General features: G+C 53.9%; 1 protein-coding gene across 1 annotated transcript in view; it reads left to right on the top strand.

Annotated features, from left to right (window-relative positions):
• The window catches only part of pmpca (peptidase, mitochondrial processing subunit alpha), a 31,387-nt gene that overhangs the window by 1,045 nt on the left and 12,145 nt on the right, over window positions 1–18,197 (top strand). The window contains exons 3-7 of the mRNA XM_070863346.1: window positions 622–701; window positions 7,119–7,201; window positions 11,088–11,182; window positions 12,566–12,666; window positions 15,445–15,628. Of these exons, the coding sequence (XP_070719447.1) occupies window positions 622–701; window positions 7,119–7,201; window positions 11,088–11,182; window positions 12,566–12,666; window positions 15,445–15,628 (543 nt within the window). The remainder of the gene's footprint in view (window positions 1–621; window positions 702–7,118; window positions 7,202–11,087; window positions 11,183–12,565; window positions 12,667–15,444; window positions 15,629–18,197) is intronic.

Below are 18,197 nucleotides of genomic sequence, written 5' to 3'. Positions count from 1 at the left end.
CATCCACAGCCCTCTGGGGCAGAGACTTCCAAAGATTCACAAGCCTCTGAGTGATGAAATTCCTCCTCATCTCTGTCTTAAATGGCCTACCCCTTACCCTGAGACTGTGCCCCCTAGTTCTAGGCACTCCAGCCCGGGGGAAACAACGTCTCAGCATCTACCCTGTCAATCTCCTTCAGAATCTTGTGTGTTTCACTGAGATCATCTCCCATTCTTTTAAACTCCAGAAAGTATAGGCACAACCTGCTCAATCTCTCTTCATAAGACAGCTATCTCATCCCAGGAATCAATCTCTTTGTTGCACCATCTCCAAGGCAAGTTTGCTGTATGTTGCTATGTGTTGGGATTCCTGGCTGCAGAGCCATACGATGTCACCTTGTGGTACTGGCTGCTTTATCGCCACTGTTTGCTGCCCCTGTACCTACACTCGGTGAAGAAAATCATCACGTCCACTTTTACCAGTTGGTTTCTCTTTATCTCATTCCTGTGTTTTTGCTCCAGCCCCATGTTGATCCTCTGACCCTCTCTCGCCTCTGTCCGGTGTCTTCGGGCTGTATTATTGGTACTGTAGGTGGGATGCTGGCTCGGAGTGTCTCTTATTAACAGATTCGTGTCCTTCAGTTTTAGTGAATGCTGGATCGAGACACGAGGTGAAATATCCCAGTGGAATCTCCCACTTTCTGGAAAAGCTCGCATTTTCTGTAAGTATCTATATACTCATTCCACGTATAAGATTATGAGGGGGCTTGACAAGGTGGATGTTTCCACTGATTGGGGAGACTAGAACTAGAGGGCTTGATCTTAGAATAAGGGGCTGCCCAACAGAGATGAAGAGAAATTTCTTCTCTTCGAGGGTTGTAAATCTGTGGAATTCGCTGCCTCAGAGAGCTGTGGAAGCTGGGTCATTGAATAAATTTAAGACAGAAATAGACAGTTTCTCAAACGATAAGGGGTTATGGGGAGCCGGCGGGAAGTGGAGCTGAGTCCATGATCAGATCAGCCATGATCTTATTGAATGGCGGAGCAGGCTCGAGGGGCCATATGGCCGCCTACTGTTCCTATTTCTTATGTTCTTATTATCCAGAATCTTAAAGCACTGGGTCATAAGCACAGTTTTAAAAATATATATAAATCTGCTGTCCACAGGGTCATCGACCTGAAACATTAACTATTTCCAGCATTTTCGGGTTTTATTTCAGATTTCCCGTATCCTGCTTTTGTATGCATATTTAATTCGCTGCCACTTCTCTTCCAGGAATGTCCACCGTGAAAACGTTCTGCTCTTCTCTCAGACGGGATTTCCGTTTGTCTCTTTTACCTTATTCAGCTTCATTGCTTTCTGTTTCCCTTCTCGTGTTTGATCCAGTATCTGGCAAAACTCACTTTCATAGCCACATCTCTTTCCTCAGTAACTGTCTCTGCCTCCAACTTAATCCACGGGGATTCCAACTGAAATTCCACCCTTCATGTTTTGGATCCACCCAGGATTACAGATATCTCTGAAATACTCAGCGCTCCTCCAACCACTGCTCTCGCCGCACCCTGGGATCCACACAACGCTATGTGCTGCCACATGCACACTCTCGATCTCTCTCTTCAGCAGCACGGACTCACTCTATCTCCGAGCTGTCCTGGTCCACGATTCCATTTCATCCTTCGCCTCATCTGGCGCTTTAACCAAAAACTTCTTTCCTTCCTTTCAGGCGTCAAGGATCGTAAACTTCATCAACTCTTGGACACTAACAGCCCCTCTGATCCCATCCCTTCTTCCAATCTCACCCCCTGCCGTGTTTTCACTACCCCTCTGACCTTCCCCTCACTGACCCCGAACGATCGGTCCTCAGCAAAGGCCTGAGCTTCATCCCCTTACGCCCCCACCTCAATGAATTTCGAGCTCGGCACGATGCTGAGCTATTTTTCCACCGCCTTCATCTCTGTGTCCACTTCTTCGGCTAGGAGTCTTCCCCCTGCACAGCTGACCCTTTCTCCCGTTTTCAGAATTCTCGCTCTACCTGGACCCTCCCTCTGACCTCTTATCCTCTCTAGACTTCTTCATTGCAAACTGCCAATAGGGCCGGCCGACTCAATTTTTCTGCTCCCCTCACTCACTCCAACCTACCTCCCTCTGAACTTGCAGCACTCTGCTCGCTCAGATCCAACCCCAGCATTATCATTAAACCTGCTGTCAAGGATGGCGCTGTTGTTGTTTGTGAACCGACCTCTACCTTGCAGAGGCTGAACGGCAACTGTCTAACACCTCCTCCCACCTCCCCCTGGACCATGACCCTACCACTGAACATCAAGCCATCATTTCCCAGACTGTCACTGACCTCATCTCCTCTGGAGATCTTCCCTCCAAGCCACCAACCTCATAGTTCCCCAACCCCACGCAGCCCACTTCTACCTTCTTCCCAAGATCCACAAACTGGACTGCCCCAGTAGACCCATCGTTTCAGCCTGTACTTGTCCCATGGAACTAATTTCTTCCTATCGCGACTCTTATTTTTTTCTCCTTGTCCAGACTCTTCCCAACTACATCTGTGATTCCTCCGTCACTTTCACAGTTTCCAGTTTCCCAGCTCCAACCGTTTCCTTTTCACCATGGACGTTCAATCCCTCTACACCTCTATCCCCCACCAGGACGGCCTGAGGATGCTCCGCTTCTTACTCCTCGAGCAGAGGCCCAACCAGTCCCCATCCACCACCATCCTCCTCCGCCTGCCTGAACTTGTTCTCCTTTGACACCACTCACTTCTTCCAAATTAAAGGTGTTGCTATGGGAACCCACATGGGTCCTAGCTATGCCTGCCTTTTCGTGGGATATGTGGAACATTTTGTTCCAGTCCTACATGGGTCTCCTCCCTCACCTCTTTTTCTGGTATATTGATGACTGTATCGGTGGTGATTCCTGCTCTCGCCCTGAACTAGAAAATTAATTTCACTTTGCATCAAATTTCCACCCTTCCCCCACCTTCACACGGTCCCTCTCTGAATCTTCCCTCTGTGGGGTAGAAGGAAGACTTCTCTTCCTCGAGGTGCACTCCCTGTGATAAGGAGTCGACACCTTGCCCTTGCCCTCCTGATAACGACCACGGAATCAGTCAAACGAAACCTTCGGTACAACTAGTTTATTTCGAGCGCGTGCAAGGGAAACTTTAAATGTGAACCGTTAAAGTACAAGAGGTTTCAATTACAATTATACAGTTTTCCATGAGAGTCAGATTCTGTTTACAGTCGATGTTGGCAAACATTTGTGTCCTTGTTCTCTACTGAATGAGTGTTCTCATCATCTATTTTCTGTGCTCAGGGTCAATGCAGTGTTGACTCTTTCAGATGATTCATTACCCATCAGGCTTCGCTATTCCCTTCTTACTAGCCCAATGTAAGCGAGTGTAACAGACAGGGATTGAATCAGAGTCTTTCCTCGGTAGTTTGTTTTAACCTGGTAGCTGAATCCCAGCTGTGGATCTTGCAGTGTGGGTCTAACAGGTCCTTGCCCTGCAAGGGTTAAATTACCAGGCGGGATTGCACAAACCAGGCTTGTATTCCCTAATATTTAGAAGGTTATGGAGTGATGAGATCGAAGTTTTCAAGCTATTAAGGTGAACTGATAGGGTGGATAAAGAAACTATTTCCGTTGGTTGGGGAGTCTAGGACTAGGGGACATCATCTAAAAATTAGATCCAGGCCTTTCATAAGAACATAAGAAATAGGAGCAGGAGTCGGCCATTCGGCCCCTCGAGTCTGCTCTGCCATTCAATGAGATCACGGCTGATCATCGACCTCAACTCCACTTTCCCGCCCGATCCCCATATCCCTCGAGTCCAACAATCTATCTATCTATCTCCGACTTGGATATATTCAATGACTGAGCATCCACAGCCCTCTGGTTCAGAGAATTCCAGAGATTCACAACCCTCTGAATGAAGAAATTCCTCCTCATCTCTGTCTTAAATGGCCGACCCCTTATCCTGAGACTATGCCCCCTGGTTCTAGACACTCCAGCCCAGGGAAACAACCTCTCAGCATCAATCCCCCTCAGAATCTTACATGATTCAATGAGATCACCGTTCATTCTTCGAAGCTCCAGAGAGATTTGGCGCAATCTACACAATCTCTCCTCATAGGACAACCCTCTCATCCTAGGAATCAATCTAGGTGAATCTTCGTTGCACCGCCTCCAAGGCAAGTATGTCCTTCCTAAAATCAGGAGTGAAACTAGAAAACACTTCTACACACAAAGGGCACAAATTTCCCAAGGAGTTGCTCCATTTTTTTGGAGTAAGTAGCTTTTTTTGGAGTAACTTAAAAATCGCAAATTTCCCCATTTAACTTGCTCCAGTTAAGTTAAGTTAAGGGAGTCTTAGACTCCCCAACCAGCGGAAATAGTTCGGTTTTTATCTAGTTTATTTTTTTCTCTCCAAAAGGGGGCGTGACCAGCCAATTACGCCTCTTCTGGCCATAGAAACAAATTTGGCCAGCTAAAAGTTACTCCAAACTAACTTCGGCCAGTGTATGTGGCCACTTTTGTAGGCACAGAAAAACCTTACCTACATTTAAGAAATCAACGCAGGTAGCCAGGGATAGTGTGTTGAGGGCGGGAGTGGGGTGGGGGGGGAGGAGAATGAGAGTTAAAGGTTTCTAAAGCACTAAAGACCTTCACAACATCATCAAAAATAAATGAGAGATAAATCAGCTACTGAAAATAGAGCAGTCCTACCTTGCCGACTGCAGAACACACCGACTAGCCCTCCCGCCAGGGCTAGGGGCGGCAGGCATGCATGACTGTAGGGGTGAGGGATTTTTACTTTTTACATTTGTTCCTAAATATTGTGTGGTCTTATTGGATATTTTACAATGCACTTCAACAGCAACAGCAAAGAAAGGCTGCACCCATCCCTCACCCACATCTCGCGGAAAGTGCACTTCCTCATAGGGTCGGTGATGCTGGTGGGGGGGGGGTTGGTGGCCCGGCTTGGGTCTGGATTGAAGTCGGAGTGGCATTTGAGTATCCGGCCTTTGAGCCCTTATTGCAGAAGCCAGCTCCCTCGTGGCATCTACCATTGTTTGCACACCCTCTGAAGTGCCCGCCCTCACTTCTCGTCTCAGTGCTGATGTTTCTCCCGACAGTGTCGCTGTCTCATCACGCACCCCACTGACGGTCGCCACGAGTGATCGCCTCACCCAAAGACAGAATCTGATTAACCTCTGCTGAGGGCTGCATCTCAGGAGAGACTGGTCGGCTTCTCCTTCCCCTCGCCGTGGGTCTGCCTAGTGGCACCCCTCCAGTGTGAGGCGCAGGCTGGGACGGTGGGGCATTGGGTGTCCCAACATGCATTTCACCACCGCCACTGGGACCCGCGACCTCGGAAGGTGTGAAACCGTGGAATGTCGCCGAGGAGCTCATGGAGGTTTCTGGCAGTGTGCTGCTCTGTACTATGAACTGATCCATATCACGGTCAGCATTCCCCTGTGAACACATTTCCACGGACCCCTCCTCCCCCCCACCCGCCTTGGTCTGGAACGCACGCATCTGGATCTTCCGGTGGATCTTCAGGATGTTGAGGAGTGTCTTTGTCTTCTGCAAAAAACAACAGAACAGTCAAATGGTTAGCAGCACAGGAGGGAGCAGGATGGGTGGCATGAGTAGTCTCACGCGTAGCAGGCCGGTCAGCCGGTTCATTTGAAGGGCGACGATGCATTTTAATGACTCGCCCTCACCCTCGCGTGTGGGCCCAGCTTGTGCAGAGCTGATTGTTTTTCTGCCGGTGCGACTCAGCAAGGCAGCAAACCCTCTGTTCCAGGGGTGAGAGTTGGTGTAGATTTGGCGGCCCCCCTCCTGTTCAGGCTTTGCCTTTTGTTGTGGGCTCATTTCTTCTGCAGAGATGAAAATATAACTTTCCAGACATGGTGCACGGGACATATACAGATGGTAACATTAACAATTGCAATCCCATTTAAAGAGGAGGATATTACTTACACTCACTACTTGACCAACGTCCTGCCATTTCTTTTTGCACTGGCTTCCAGATCTTGCGGTATTGACCCCTGCGGAGTATTCTTCTGCAACGAGGTTCCATCGCCTTCTCATTTCCTTGGGTGGAACTTTTGAAGGACCACTCTTGCTGATATCCAGCTCCAGCCATTTGTCCTCAATGACAGTGACTGGCTTCTCCACTTCCTCACGGAGGAAATTCTTTGCTCTTGTTGCACGCTCTTGCGCCATTGGTGTATTGGACTTACTCTCAGGTAATGTTCAAAAATCACACTTCTCACCTTTCTTCCACCTATGCAGCAAACCTTTCCACTCCCTCAGCCACCCAAAAATCACTATTCACACCGTACCTTTATATATGGTCCATTGCTAATGCTGCTGAGGACGCTCTCCCTTTAATTGGCCGATTGCCAAGCTTCCTGCTCCATTGCGTGCATGCTGAAATGCGTATTGCGCAGGCTGAAACGGACATGCGTTCCCCTTGCTGGCATTTGAGGAGACGCTGGGCCCAAGCCCCGCCCCCCCCCGCCGGCTGCACTGAGCATGAGTGGCTGAAGCTCCGCCCCCGCAGGCTCTGCAGTGCCACACTACGGGACCAGAACGATGGAGGAGCGGCCAAATTAAGAGGTAAATTTTCGGCGCGTTTTTTGCCCCACATAGTTGGTGTGCCACAGCTAACCGCCGCTCTAGGCAGCTGGGGAAATTTGGGCCCAAAGGGTGCTAGAAGGTTGGAACTCTCTTCCACAAATGGCAATTGATGCTAGATCAAATTGTTAATTTCAAATCTGAGATTGATAAATTTTTGTTAACCAAAAGGCATTAAGGGATATGGGGCAAAGGCGGGTATATGGAGTTAGGTCGCAGATCAGCCGTGATCATATTGACTGGTGGAACAGGTTTGAGGGGCTGAATGGCCCCCCCCCCCCCCTGTTCCTGTGCTTGTAATACAACTCCTCTTCCCCATGTCTCAACCCTCTGACCAGAGCTCACTCGCTCCCTGTCGGGAGTTTTTTTCCTCCGGCTACTGACGCCATTCAGGACTTCGGAAGCAGCACAGGAGGTGTTGTGCGTTGGATATCCAGTGTTTAGAAGCTTGTAACTGGCTGTGTGTTTTTGTCAACAGTCCACGGCGCAGTTTGGCTCCAAGGATGAAATTCTCCTGACGCTGGAGAAACACGGTGGCATCTGTGACTGTCAGTCCTCCAGGTAAAAGCAGCACAAACTGACGCCCGCGTTTTGTGACCTCGCCGCTTGCTGTTTCTGCGGGAGCTCGGGACGGGACGCGTGCTGATCAACGCTCACTTTAAGCTGCTGGGCGCTCCACCACTCTCGTGTAGCTGGCTCACCGGCTTTTAAATCACAGAATCAGAGAAATTTACAGCACGGCAGGAGGCCATTCGGCCCATCGTCTCCGCTCCGGCCAACAAAGAGCTACCCAGCCTAATCCCACTTTCCAGCTCTCGGTCCGTAGCCCTGTGGGTTACAGCACTTCAGGTGCACACCCAGGTACTGTTTAAATGTGGTGAGGGTTTCTGCCTCTACCACCCTTTCAGGCAGTGAGTTCCAGACCCCCACCACCCTCTGGGTGAAGAAATTTCCCCTCAAATCTCCTCTAAACCTCCTCTCAATTATTTTAAATTTATGCCTCCTGGTTGTTGACCCCTCTGCTAAGGGAAACAGGTCCTTCCTACTCACTCTATCCAGGCCCCTCATAATTTTATACACCTCAATCAGGTCTCCCCTCAGCCTCCTCTGTTCCAAATAAAACAACCCCAGCCTATCCAATCTTTCCTCATAGCTAAAATTCTCCAGTCCCGGCAACATTCTTGTAAATCCCCTCTGCACCCTCTCTGGTGCAATCATATCTTTAAATAGGAAAAGCTGCACGTGCATGGTATTGTGAGTGGGCCATGCAGCCCCGCCTACCCAAACAAAAATTAAAGGGAACATTGGTGCCAATGTGACCCTTGTTAAAAATGGCAGACCTCGAATCGACGAGCGGGTGACTGGGCACAGGGTCAATGTGGCATTGGGGCCATAAACTGCATGGGCCCCAGGTGCAGTCCCAGGCTGATCACAGGGCGGAGGCACCACGGTTGGCCTCAATGCCTTTTGTTTAGGGGGTGGGGTGGAGATCAGCCAGAGCTGGTGCTCCTGATAGCCGTCCCTGCTGGAGAGCGCATGGGTGCGGCGATTGAGAGCAGAGGAGTCGGGCTGGGCAAGGAGAGGCAGTCGGCGATGCTGTGACAACCATGGTCTGATCAGAGGCCGGGTCACTGGGAGGGGAGGGGGATCTCAAGCTGTGACCTTGTACTCCAGGCTCGATGGTCGCCTGGCTGATGGACCCAGAGTCTCTCCCCTCGTCCGCTCTTGGCAGCTCTGGGGGCTACTGCACGCGTGGGTTTTGGGGATCCTACAAGCGTGCGGGGGGGGGGGAGCGGGGCTGTGGGGGGGAGGGGGAGCGGGGCTGTGGGGGGGAGGGGGAGCGGGGCTGGGGGGGGGGAGGGGGAACGGGGCTGGGGGGGAGGGAGGGGGAGCGGGGCTTTGGAGGGGAGGGGGAGCGGGGCTGGGGGGAGGGAGGGGGAGCGGGGCTCGTGGGAGGGAGGGGGAGCGGGGCTGGGGTGAGGGAGCAGGGCTGGGAGGGGGAGGGTGAGTGGGGCTGTGGGGGGGAGGGAGGGGGAGCGGGGCTGGGGGGGGGGGGAGGGGGAGCGGGGCTGGGAGGGGGAAAGGGGGAGCGTGTCTGGGGGGAGAGAGCGGGGCTGGGGAAAGGGGAGCGGGGCTGGGGGGAGGGGGAAAGGGGGAGAATGTCTGGGGTGGGGGGGGGGAGGGGGGGAAGTGCAGGACTGCAAAAGTTTCTATAGATATGTAAAGAGAAAAAGGTTAGTAAAGACAAACGTAGGTCCCCTGCAGTCAGAATCAGGGGAAGTCATAACGGGGAACAAAGAAATGGCAGACCAATTGAACAAGTACTTTGGTTCGGTATTCACTGAGGAGGACACAAACAACCTTCCGGATATAAAAGGGGTCAGAGGGTCGAGTAAGGAGGAGGAACTGAGGGAAATCCTTATTAGTCGGGAAATTGTGTTGGGGAAATTGATGGGATTGAAGGCCGATAAATCCCCAGGGCCTAATGGTCTGCATCCCAGAGTACTTAAGGAGGTGGCCTTGGAAATAGCGGATGCATTGACAGTCATTTTCCAACATTCCATAGACTTTGGATCAGTTCCTATGGAGTGGAGGGTAGCCAATGTAACCCCACTTTTTAAAAAAAGAGGGAGAGAGAAAACAGGGAATTATAGACCAGTCAGCCTGACATCGGTAGTGGGTAAAATGATGGAATCAATTATTAAGGATGTCATAGCAGCGCATTTGGAAAGAGGTGACATGATAGGTCCAAGTCAGCATGGATTTGTGAAAGGGAAATCATGCTTGACAAATCTTCTGGAATTTTTTGAGGATGTTTCCAGTAGAGTGGACAAGGGAGAACCAGTTGATGTGGTATATTTGGACTTTCAGAAGGCTTTCGACAAGGTCCCACACAAGAGATTAATGTGCAAAGTTAAAGCACATGGGATTGGGGGTAGTGTGCTGACGTGGATTGAGAACTGGTTGGCAGACAGGAAGCAAAGAGTAGGAGTAAATGGGTACTTTTCAGAATGGCAGGCAGTGACTAGTGGGGTACCGCAAGGTTCTGTGCTGGGGCCCCAGCTGTTTACACTGTACATTAATGATTTAGACGAGGGGATTAAATGTAGTATCTCCAAAATTGCGGATGACACTAAGTTGGGTGGCAGTGTGAGCTGCGAGGAGGATGCTATGAGGCTGCAGAGCGACTTGGATAGGTTAGGTGAGTGGGCAAATGCATGGCAGATGAAGTATAATGTGGATAAATGTGAGGTTATCCACTTTGGTGGTAAAAACAGAGAGACAGACTATTATCTGAATGGTGACAGATTAGGAAAAGGGGAGGTGCAACGAGACCTGGGTGTCATGGTACATCAGTCATTGAAGGTTGGCATGCAGGTACAGCAGGCGGTTAAGAAAGCAAATGGCATGTTGGCCTTCATAGCGAGGGGATTTGAGTACAAGGGCAGGGAGGTGTTGCTACAATTGTACAGGGCCTTGGTGAGGCCACACCTGCTGGAGTATTGTGTACAGTTTTGGTCTCCTAACTTGAGGAAGGACATTCTTGCTATTGAGGGAGTGCAGCGCAGGTTCACCAGACTGATTCCCGGGATGGCGGGACTGACATATCAAAAAAGACTGGATCAACTGGGCTTGTATTCACTGGAGTTCAGAAGAATGAGAGGGGACCTCATAGAAACGTTTAAAATTCTGATGGGTTCAGACAGGTTAGATGCAGGAAGAATGTTCCCAATGTTGGGGAAGTCCAGAACCAGGGGTCACAGTCTAAGGATAAGGGGTAAGCCATTTAGGACCGAGATGAGGAGAAACTTCTTCACCCAGAGAGTGGTGAACCTGTGGAATTCTCTACCACAGAAAGTTGTTGAGGCCAATTCACTAAATATATTCAAAAAGGAGTTAGATGAAGTCCTTGCTACTCGGGGGATCAAGGGGTATGGCGAGAAAGCAGGAATGGGGTACTGAAGTTGCATGTTCAGCCATGAACTCATTGAATGGTGGTGCAGGCTCGAAGGGCCGAATGGCCTGCTCCTGCACCTATTTTCTATGTTTCTATGACTGTGGGGGGGGGGGGAGGGTGGAGAGTGGGATGGGGAAAGGGGGAGCGAGACAAGGGGTGGAGGGAGAGTGGGTCTGGGGGAGGGGGGAAGCGGGTATGGGGAGGGAGTGGATCTGGGGTGGGGAGGGGGAGCAGGTCTGGGCGAGCGGGGGGAAGGAGGCGTGGACTGGGGGTGGTGAGTAGAGTGGGGGATCGCGTCCGACAGCAGATTTAACGAAGTGAGGGGGGTCGGAATGGGGGTGAACTGGTTTCGCGGTGATGCTGAGATCTGCAGACCGGTGTCTGGTAATCGTGAAATCTGAGATTGTGAGGGACTCGCTCAGTAATTTGAAAGGAAGTTTGAGGCCTTTCCCGTGGCCAGGGTAAAGATTTGATTCCCTCCTGTTACAGGGACACGACGATGTTTGCCGTTTCAGCGGAGGTGAAGGGTCTGGAGACGGTGGTGAATCTGCTCGCTGACGTCGTGCTTCAGCCGAGGTTCACAGGTAACCGAGCACCGAGCCTGTCCACATCCTCTCCTGATTGACTTTGCATTTCAATTGCAAAAAGTGCTTCCTCAGTGCGGCGCTCCCTCAGTACTGCCCCTCCGACAGTGCGGCACTCCCTCAGTACTGCCCCTCCGACAGTGCGGCGCTCCCTCAGTACTGCCCCTCCGACAGTGCGGCACTCCCTCAGTACTGCCCCTCCGACAGTGCGGCGCTCCTTCAGTACTGCCCCTCCGACAGTGCTGCACTCCCTCAGTACTGCCCCTCCGACAGTGCGGCGCTCCCTCAGTACTGCCCCTCCGACAGTGCGGCGCTCCCTCAGTACTGCCCCTCCGACAGTGCTGCACTCCCTCAGTACTGCCGCTCCGACAGTGCAGCACTCCCTCAGTACTGCCCCTCCGACAGTGCGGCACTCCCTCAGTACTGCCCCTCCGACAGTGCAGCACTCCCTCAGTACTGCCCCTCTGACAGTGCGGCGCTCCCTCAGTACTGCCCCTCCGACAGTGCGGCACTCCCTCAGTACTGCCCCTCCGACAGTGCAGCACTCCCTCAGTACTGCCCCTCCGACAGTGCGGCGCTCCCTCAGTACTGCCCCTCCGACAGTGCGGCGCTCTCTCAGCATTACACTGGGTGTGTCAGCTTGTATTATGGGCTCAGGTCTCTGGAAGGGTGTTTGAACCCATGACTCGTGTACCAATGGTCCCCTTCCACCTCGAGGAGCTGCCTCTTGTGCCACCCACCCCTCACAGTACCTCCTCTAACTGACTGGCTGCCTTGCAAACCATACCCCGCGGGATTCGGCACTTTTGTCAGGGGCGAGCGGTGAGCCGCTCGATGACGGGCTGGGGTTTATGGGGGATGTAATCCTGTCTGAACTTGCCTCCTCTGCAAGATTTGCTCTGGGCTGCACATTGGTGCCTTCCAACCCTTTGCCCCCCCATCCACCACCTCGAACACTCACTCCCTCCACCACCGGCGCCCCCTGGCTGCAGTGTGTACCATCTACAAGATGCACTGCAGCAACTCGCCAAGGCTTCTTCGGCAGCACCTCCCAAACCCGCGACCTCTACCCCCTAGAAGGACAAGGGCAGCAGGTGCATGGGAACACCACCACCTCCACGTTCCCCTCCCAGTCACACACCGTCCCGACCTGGAAATATATCGGCCGTTCCTTCATCGTCGCTGGGTCACAATCCTGGAACTCCCTCCCTAACAGCACTGTGGGAGCACCTTCACCACACGGACTGCAGCGGTTCAAGAAGGCGGCTCACCACCACCTTCTCAAGGGGCAATTAGGGATGGGCAATAAATGTGTGGGGCTCACATCCCGTGAATGGATAACCAGGCCAGCTGATATATTTGTGAATCTGTCCCTTGCCGCAGACGAGGAGCTGGAGATGACCCAAATGGCTGCGCGCTTCGAGCTGCAGGACCTACAGATGCGGCCAGACCCCGAGCCGCTGCTCACCGAGATGATTCACGCGGTAAGCATCCTTTCCCCAACGTAGCGCGTGTCAAAGTTTCAAGCTGCCGGTCGTATCTGAAATAAAGTGAGACGTGGGGAGCGGGCCCAGGTTCCCGTTCCTGTCTCCACGGAATCAGCAGACCCCGGGGAGAGTAGGAACGCCAGAAAGAAAGACTCGTATTCCGACAGCACCTTTCACCACCTCGCAACCTCCCACAGCACTTTACAGCCAATGAAGTACTTTATGGGGTGTAGTCACTGTTGTAATGTGGGAAACACGGCAGACAATTTGTGCACAGCAAGCTCCCACACACAGCAATGTGATTATCACCAGATAAGCTGTTTTGTGATGTTGGTTGAGGGATAAATATTGTCCCCAGGACACTGGGGTGAACTCCCCTACTCTTCTTCGAATAGTACCCTTGGAGGGCAGATGGGACCTCAGTTTAACGGCACTGCTGACAGTGCTGCACTCCCTCAGTACTGCCCCTCTGACAGTGCTGCACTCCCTGAGTACTGCCCCTCCGACAGTGCGGCGCTCCCTCAGTACTGCCTCTCCGACAGTGCGGCACTCCCTCAGTACTGCCCCTCCGACAGTGCGGCGCTCCCTCAGTACTGCCCCTCCGACAGTGCGGCGCTCCCTCAGTACTGCCCCTCAGACAGTGCGGCACTCCCTCAGTACTGCCCCTCCGACAGTGCGGCGCTCCCTCAGTACTGCCCCTCCGACAATGCGGCGCTCCCTCAGTATTGCCCCTCCGACAGTGCAGCACTCCCTCAGTACTGCCCCTCCGACAGTGCGGCGCTCCCTCAGTACTGCCTCTCCCCTCCGACAGTGCAGCACTCCATCAGTACTGCCTCTCAGACACTGCGACGTTCCCTTAGTATTGCCCCTCCAACAATGCAGCACTCCCTCAGTACTGCCCCTCCGTCAGTACAGCGCTCCCTCAGTACTGCCCCTCCGACAGTGCAGCACTCCCTCAGTACTGCCCCTCCGACAGTGCGGTGCTCCCTCAGTACTGCCCCTCCGTCAGTACAGCGCTCCCTCAGTACTGCCCCTCCGTCAGTACAGCGCTCCCTCAGTACTGCCCCTCCGTCAGTGCAGCTCTCTCAGTACTGCCCCTCCGACAGTGCGGGGTTCCCTCAGTACTGCCTCTCCGACAGTACAGCGCTCCCTCAGTACTGCCCCTCCGACAGTGCGGTGCTCCCTCAGTACTGCCCCTCCGACACTGCGGTGCTCCCTCAGTACTGCCTCTCCGTCAGTACAGCGCTCCCTCAGTACTGCCTCTCCGACAGTGCAGCACTCCCTCAGTACTGCCTCTCCGACAGTGCAGCTCTCTCTCAGTACTCATCAGCATCATAGGCAGTCCCTCGAAATCGAGGAAGACTTGCTTCCACTCTAAAAGTGAGTTCTCAGGTGACTATACAGTCCAATACGGAAATTAGTCTCTTGTCACAGGTGGGACAGACAGAGGTTGAAGGAAAGGGAGGGTGGGACTGGTTTGCTGCATTATCCTTCCGCTGCCTGCGCTTGGTTTCTGCACGCTCTCGGCGACGAGACTCGAGGTGCTCAGTGCCCTCCCGGATGCTCTTCCTCCACTTAGGGCGGTCTTTGACCAGGGACTCCCAGGTGTCGGTGGGGATGTTGCACTTTATCAAGGAGGCTTGGAAGGTGTCCTTGAAACCTCTGCCCACCTGGGGTTCGCTTGCCGTGTAGGAGTTCCGAGTAGAGCGCTTGCTTTGGGAGTCTTGTGTCGGGTATGTGGACAATGTGGCCCGCCCAGCGGAGCTGGTCGAGTGTGGTCAGTGCTTCGATGCTGGGGATGTTGGTCTGATCGAGGACACTAACTCGAATACTGCATAGGAAGTGTCGGCTTAGATTTTGTGTAAAAGTCTCTGGAGTGATTTTTGGCAGGATATTTAACCATGGAGGGACCATTAAGCTGTCCCAGGACTATCGGTGCTCCCTGCTGAGTCATGTCCCTGAAGGTCTGTGCCCCGGGGAAGGGGATAACCCTCTGGGTTCCTGCTCCCGAACAACACGCGTGTTGTAAAGTGTGTGTGCGTGGTCAGTGGAGGGCAGGATCCGGGACAGCTGAATCTTGAACCTCTACACTCGAGGGAACAAGCTCAGTCTGTGCAACCTGTCCTCATAATTTAACCCTTTTATCCCTGGTTCCATTCTGGTGAGGCCGATATATCCTCCCTGAGGGGATGGGCCCAGGGGAGGCCGATATACCCTCCCTGAGGGGATGGGCCCAGGGGAGGCCGATATACCCTCCCTGAGGGGATGGGCCCAGGGGAGGCCGATATACCCTCCCTGAGGGGATGGGCCCAGGGCTGAACGCAGTTACTGCAGGCGGGGTCTGACCCGAGCTCTGTTCAGCTGAAGCATCTCTTTGTGTTCCAGCCCCCTGAAGATGAAAAAAAAACTTGCATTTAAATAGCGCCTTTCACAACCACTGGACGTCTCAAAGCACTTTACAGCCAGTGAAGTACTTTTGGAGTGTAGTCACTGTTGCAATGTGGGAAACGCGGCAGACAATTTGTGTACAGCAAGCTCCCACACACAGCAGTGTGATAATGACCAGATACTCTGTTTTTGTTATGTTGATTGAGGGATTGATATTTGTCTGGATGAAGGGAAGACTGTTTTTATTTAAGATGCGGGTGTGGGGGAGGGAGGGAGAGGGGGAAGGCGGGAGGGGGAGAGGAGAATGGCAATGCGGGGATGCCTGGCTGGTGAAGGTGCTGATCGGGAGGGTGCAGACGGTGAACGATTGCTCCTTTGTCCCACCAGGCAGCTTACCGGGACAACACGGTGGGCCTGCCCAGGTTCTGCCCCACCGATAACGTGGAGAAGATTGACCAGAAACTGCTTCACTCGTTCCTGCGGAATTACTACACTCCGAACCGGCTGGTGTTGGCTGGGGTCGGTGTGGACCACGACAAGCTGGTGGAGTACGCACAGAAATACCTCCAAGGTACAAAGACAGCCAAGCTCTCGGTACTGAACACACACCTTCCCTTTCATCCACCCGCCGGTCGCAACTCTGTCAGTGGACAAACGCACATCTCTCACTGAAGTGGGCTCAAGTCAAGAGCCCATTTTGAGCCCGTCCATCCCAAATACTAAACTTACTTGTCGAACAATACAGCACAGGAGGAGGCCATTGGGCCCATCGAGCCTGTGCCGGCTCTGTGACAGAGCGATCCAATCAGTCCCACTCCTCCCGCTCTGTCCCCACAGCCCCGCACATTTCTCCGTTTCAAGTGTTTATCCAATTCCCGGTTTGAAAGTTACTATTGAATCTGCTCCCACCGCCCTGTCAGGCAGCGCGTTCCCGATCACAACAACTCGCTGCGTAAACACATTCTCCTCATCTCCCCCTCTGGTTCTTTTGCCAATGATCTTAAATCTATGTCCTCTTATTACCGACCCTCCTGCCACTTGAAACAATTTCTCCTTATTTACTCTTATCAAAACCCTTCAGAATTTTGAATTTTGAATCTCTATTAAATCTCCCTGTATCCTTCCCTGCTCTAGGGAGAACAATCCCAGCTTTTGTAATCTCCATATAATTGCCATTCAGATACAGTTCAAACATCTACACCAGAGAGCAGACGAGGCCTCAGTTTAACATCTCAGCTGAAAGACGGCACCTCCGACAGTGCAGCACTCCCTCAGTACTGCCCCTCCGACAGTGCAGCACTCCCTCAGTACTGCCCCTCTGACAGTGCAGCACTCCCTCAGTACTGCCCCTCCGACAGTGCGGCACTCCCTCAGTACTGCCCCTCCGACAGTGCAGCACTCCCTCAGTACTGCCCCTTCGACAGTGCAGCACTCCCTCAGTACTGCCCCTCCGACAGTGCAGCACTCCCTCAGAACTGCCCCTCCGACAGTGCAGCACTCCCTCAGTACTGCCCCTCCGACAGTGCGGCTCTCCCTCAGTACTGCCCCTCCGACAGTGCGGCGCTCCCTCAGTACTGCCCCTCCGACAGTGCGGCGCTCCCTCAGTACTGCCCCTCCGACAGTGCGGCACCCCCTCAGTACTGCCCCTCCGACAGTGCGGCGCTCCCTCAATACTGCCCCTCCGACAGTGCGGCGCTCCCTCAGTACTGACCCTCCGTCAGTGCAGAGCTCCCTCAGTACTGCCACTCCGACAGTGCAGCACTCCCTCAGTACTGCCCCTTCGACAGTGCAGCACTCCCTCAGTACTGCCCCTCCGACAGTGCAGCACTCCCTCAGTACTGCCCCTCCGACAGTGCGCACTCCCTCAGTACTGCCCCTCCGACAGTGCGGCGCTCCCTCAATACTGCCCCTCCGACAGTGCGGCACTCCCTCAGTACTGCCCCTCCGACAGTGCAGCACTCCCTCCGACAGTGCAGCACTCCCTCAGTACTGCCCCTCCGACAGTGCAGCACTCCCTCAGTACTGCCCCTCCGACAGTGCGCCGCTCCCTCAGTACTGCCCCTCCGACAGTGCGGCGCTCCCTCAATACTGCCCCTCCGACAGTGCGGCACTCCCTCAGTACTGCCCCTCCGACAGTGCAGCACTCCCTCAGTACTGCCCCTCCGACAGTGCAGCACTCCCTCAGTACTGCCCCTCCGACAGTGCAGCACTCCCTCAGTACTGCCCCTCCGACAGTGCAGCACTCCCTCAGTACTGCCCCTCCGACAGTGCAGCACTCCCTCAGTACTGCCCCTCCGACAGTGTCACACTCCCTCAGCACTGCCCCTCTGACAGTGCAGCACTCCCTCAGTACTGCCCCTTCGACAGTGCAGCACTCCCTCAGTACTGCCCCTCCGACACTCCCTCAGTACTGCCCCTTCACAGTGTAGCATTCCCTCAGCACTGCCCCTCCGACAGTGCAGCACTCCCTCAGTACTGCCACTCCGACAGTGCAGCACTCCCTCAGTACTGCCCCTTCGACAGTGCAGCATTTACTCAGTACTGCCCCTCCGACAGTGCAGCGCTCCCTCAGTACTGCCCCTCCGACAGTGCGGCATTCCCTCAGTACTGCCCCTCCGACAGTGCGGCGCTCCCTCAGTACTGCCCCTCCGACAGTGCAGCATTCCCTCAGTACTGCCCCTCCGACAGTGCAGTATTCCCTCAGTACTGCCCTCCGACAGTGCGGCGCTCCCTCAGTACCGCCCCTCCGACAGTGCAGCACGCCCTCAGTACTGCCCCTCCGACAGTGCAGTACTCCCTCAGTACTGCCCCTCCGACAGTGCGGCGCTCCCTCAGTACTGCCCCTCCGACAGTGCAGCACTCCCTCAGTACTGCCCCTTCGACAGTGCAGCACTCCCTCAGTACTGCCCCTCCGACAGTGCAGCACTCCCTCAGTACTGCCCCTCCGACAGTGCGCACTCCCTCAGTATTGCCCCTCCGACAGTGCGGCGCTCCCTCAATACTGCCCCTCCGACAGTGCGGCACTCCCTCAGTACTGCCCCTCCGACAGTGCAGCACTCCCTCAGTACTGCCCCTCCGACAGTGCGCACTCCCTCAGTACTGCCCCTCCGACAGTGCGCACTCCCTCAGTACTGCCCCTC

The sequence above is a fragment of the Pristiophorus japonicus genome, chromosome 20, assembly GCF_044704955.1.
Source record: "Pristiophorus japonicus isolate sPriJap1 chromosome 20, sPriJap1.hap1, whole genome shotgun sequence".
Taxonomy (NCBI): Eukaryota; Metazoa; Chordata; class Chondrichthyes; family Pristiophoridae; genus Pristiophorus; species Pristiophorus japonicus.
Note: the sequence above shows the minus strand (reverse complement) of the source record. Positions and strands in the feature narration are given on the sequence as shown.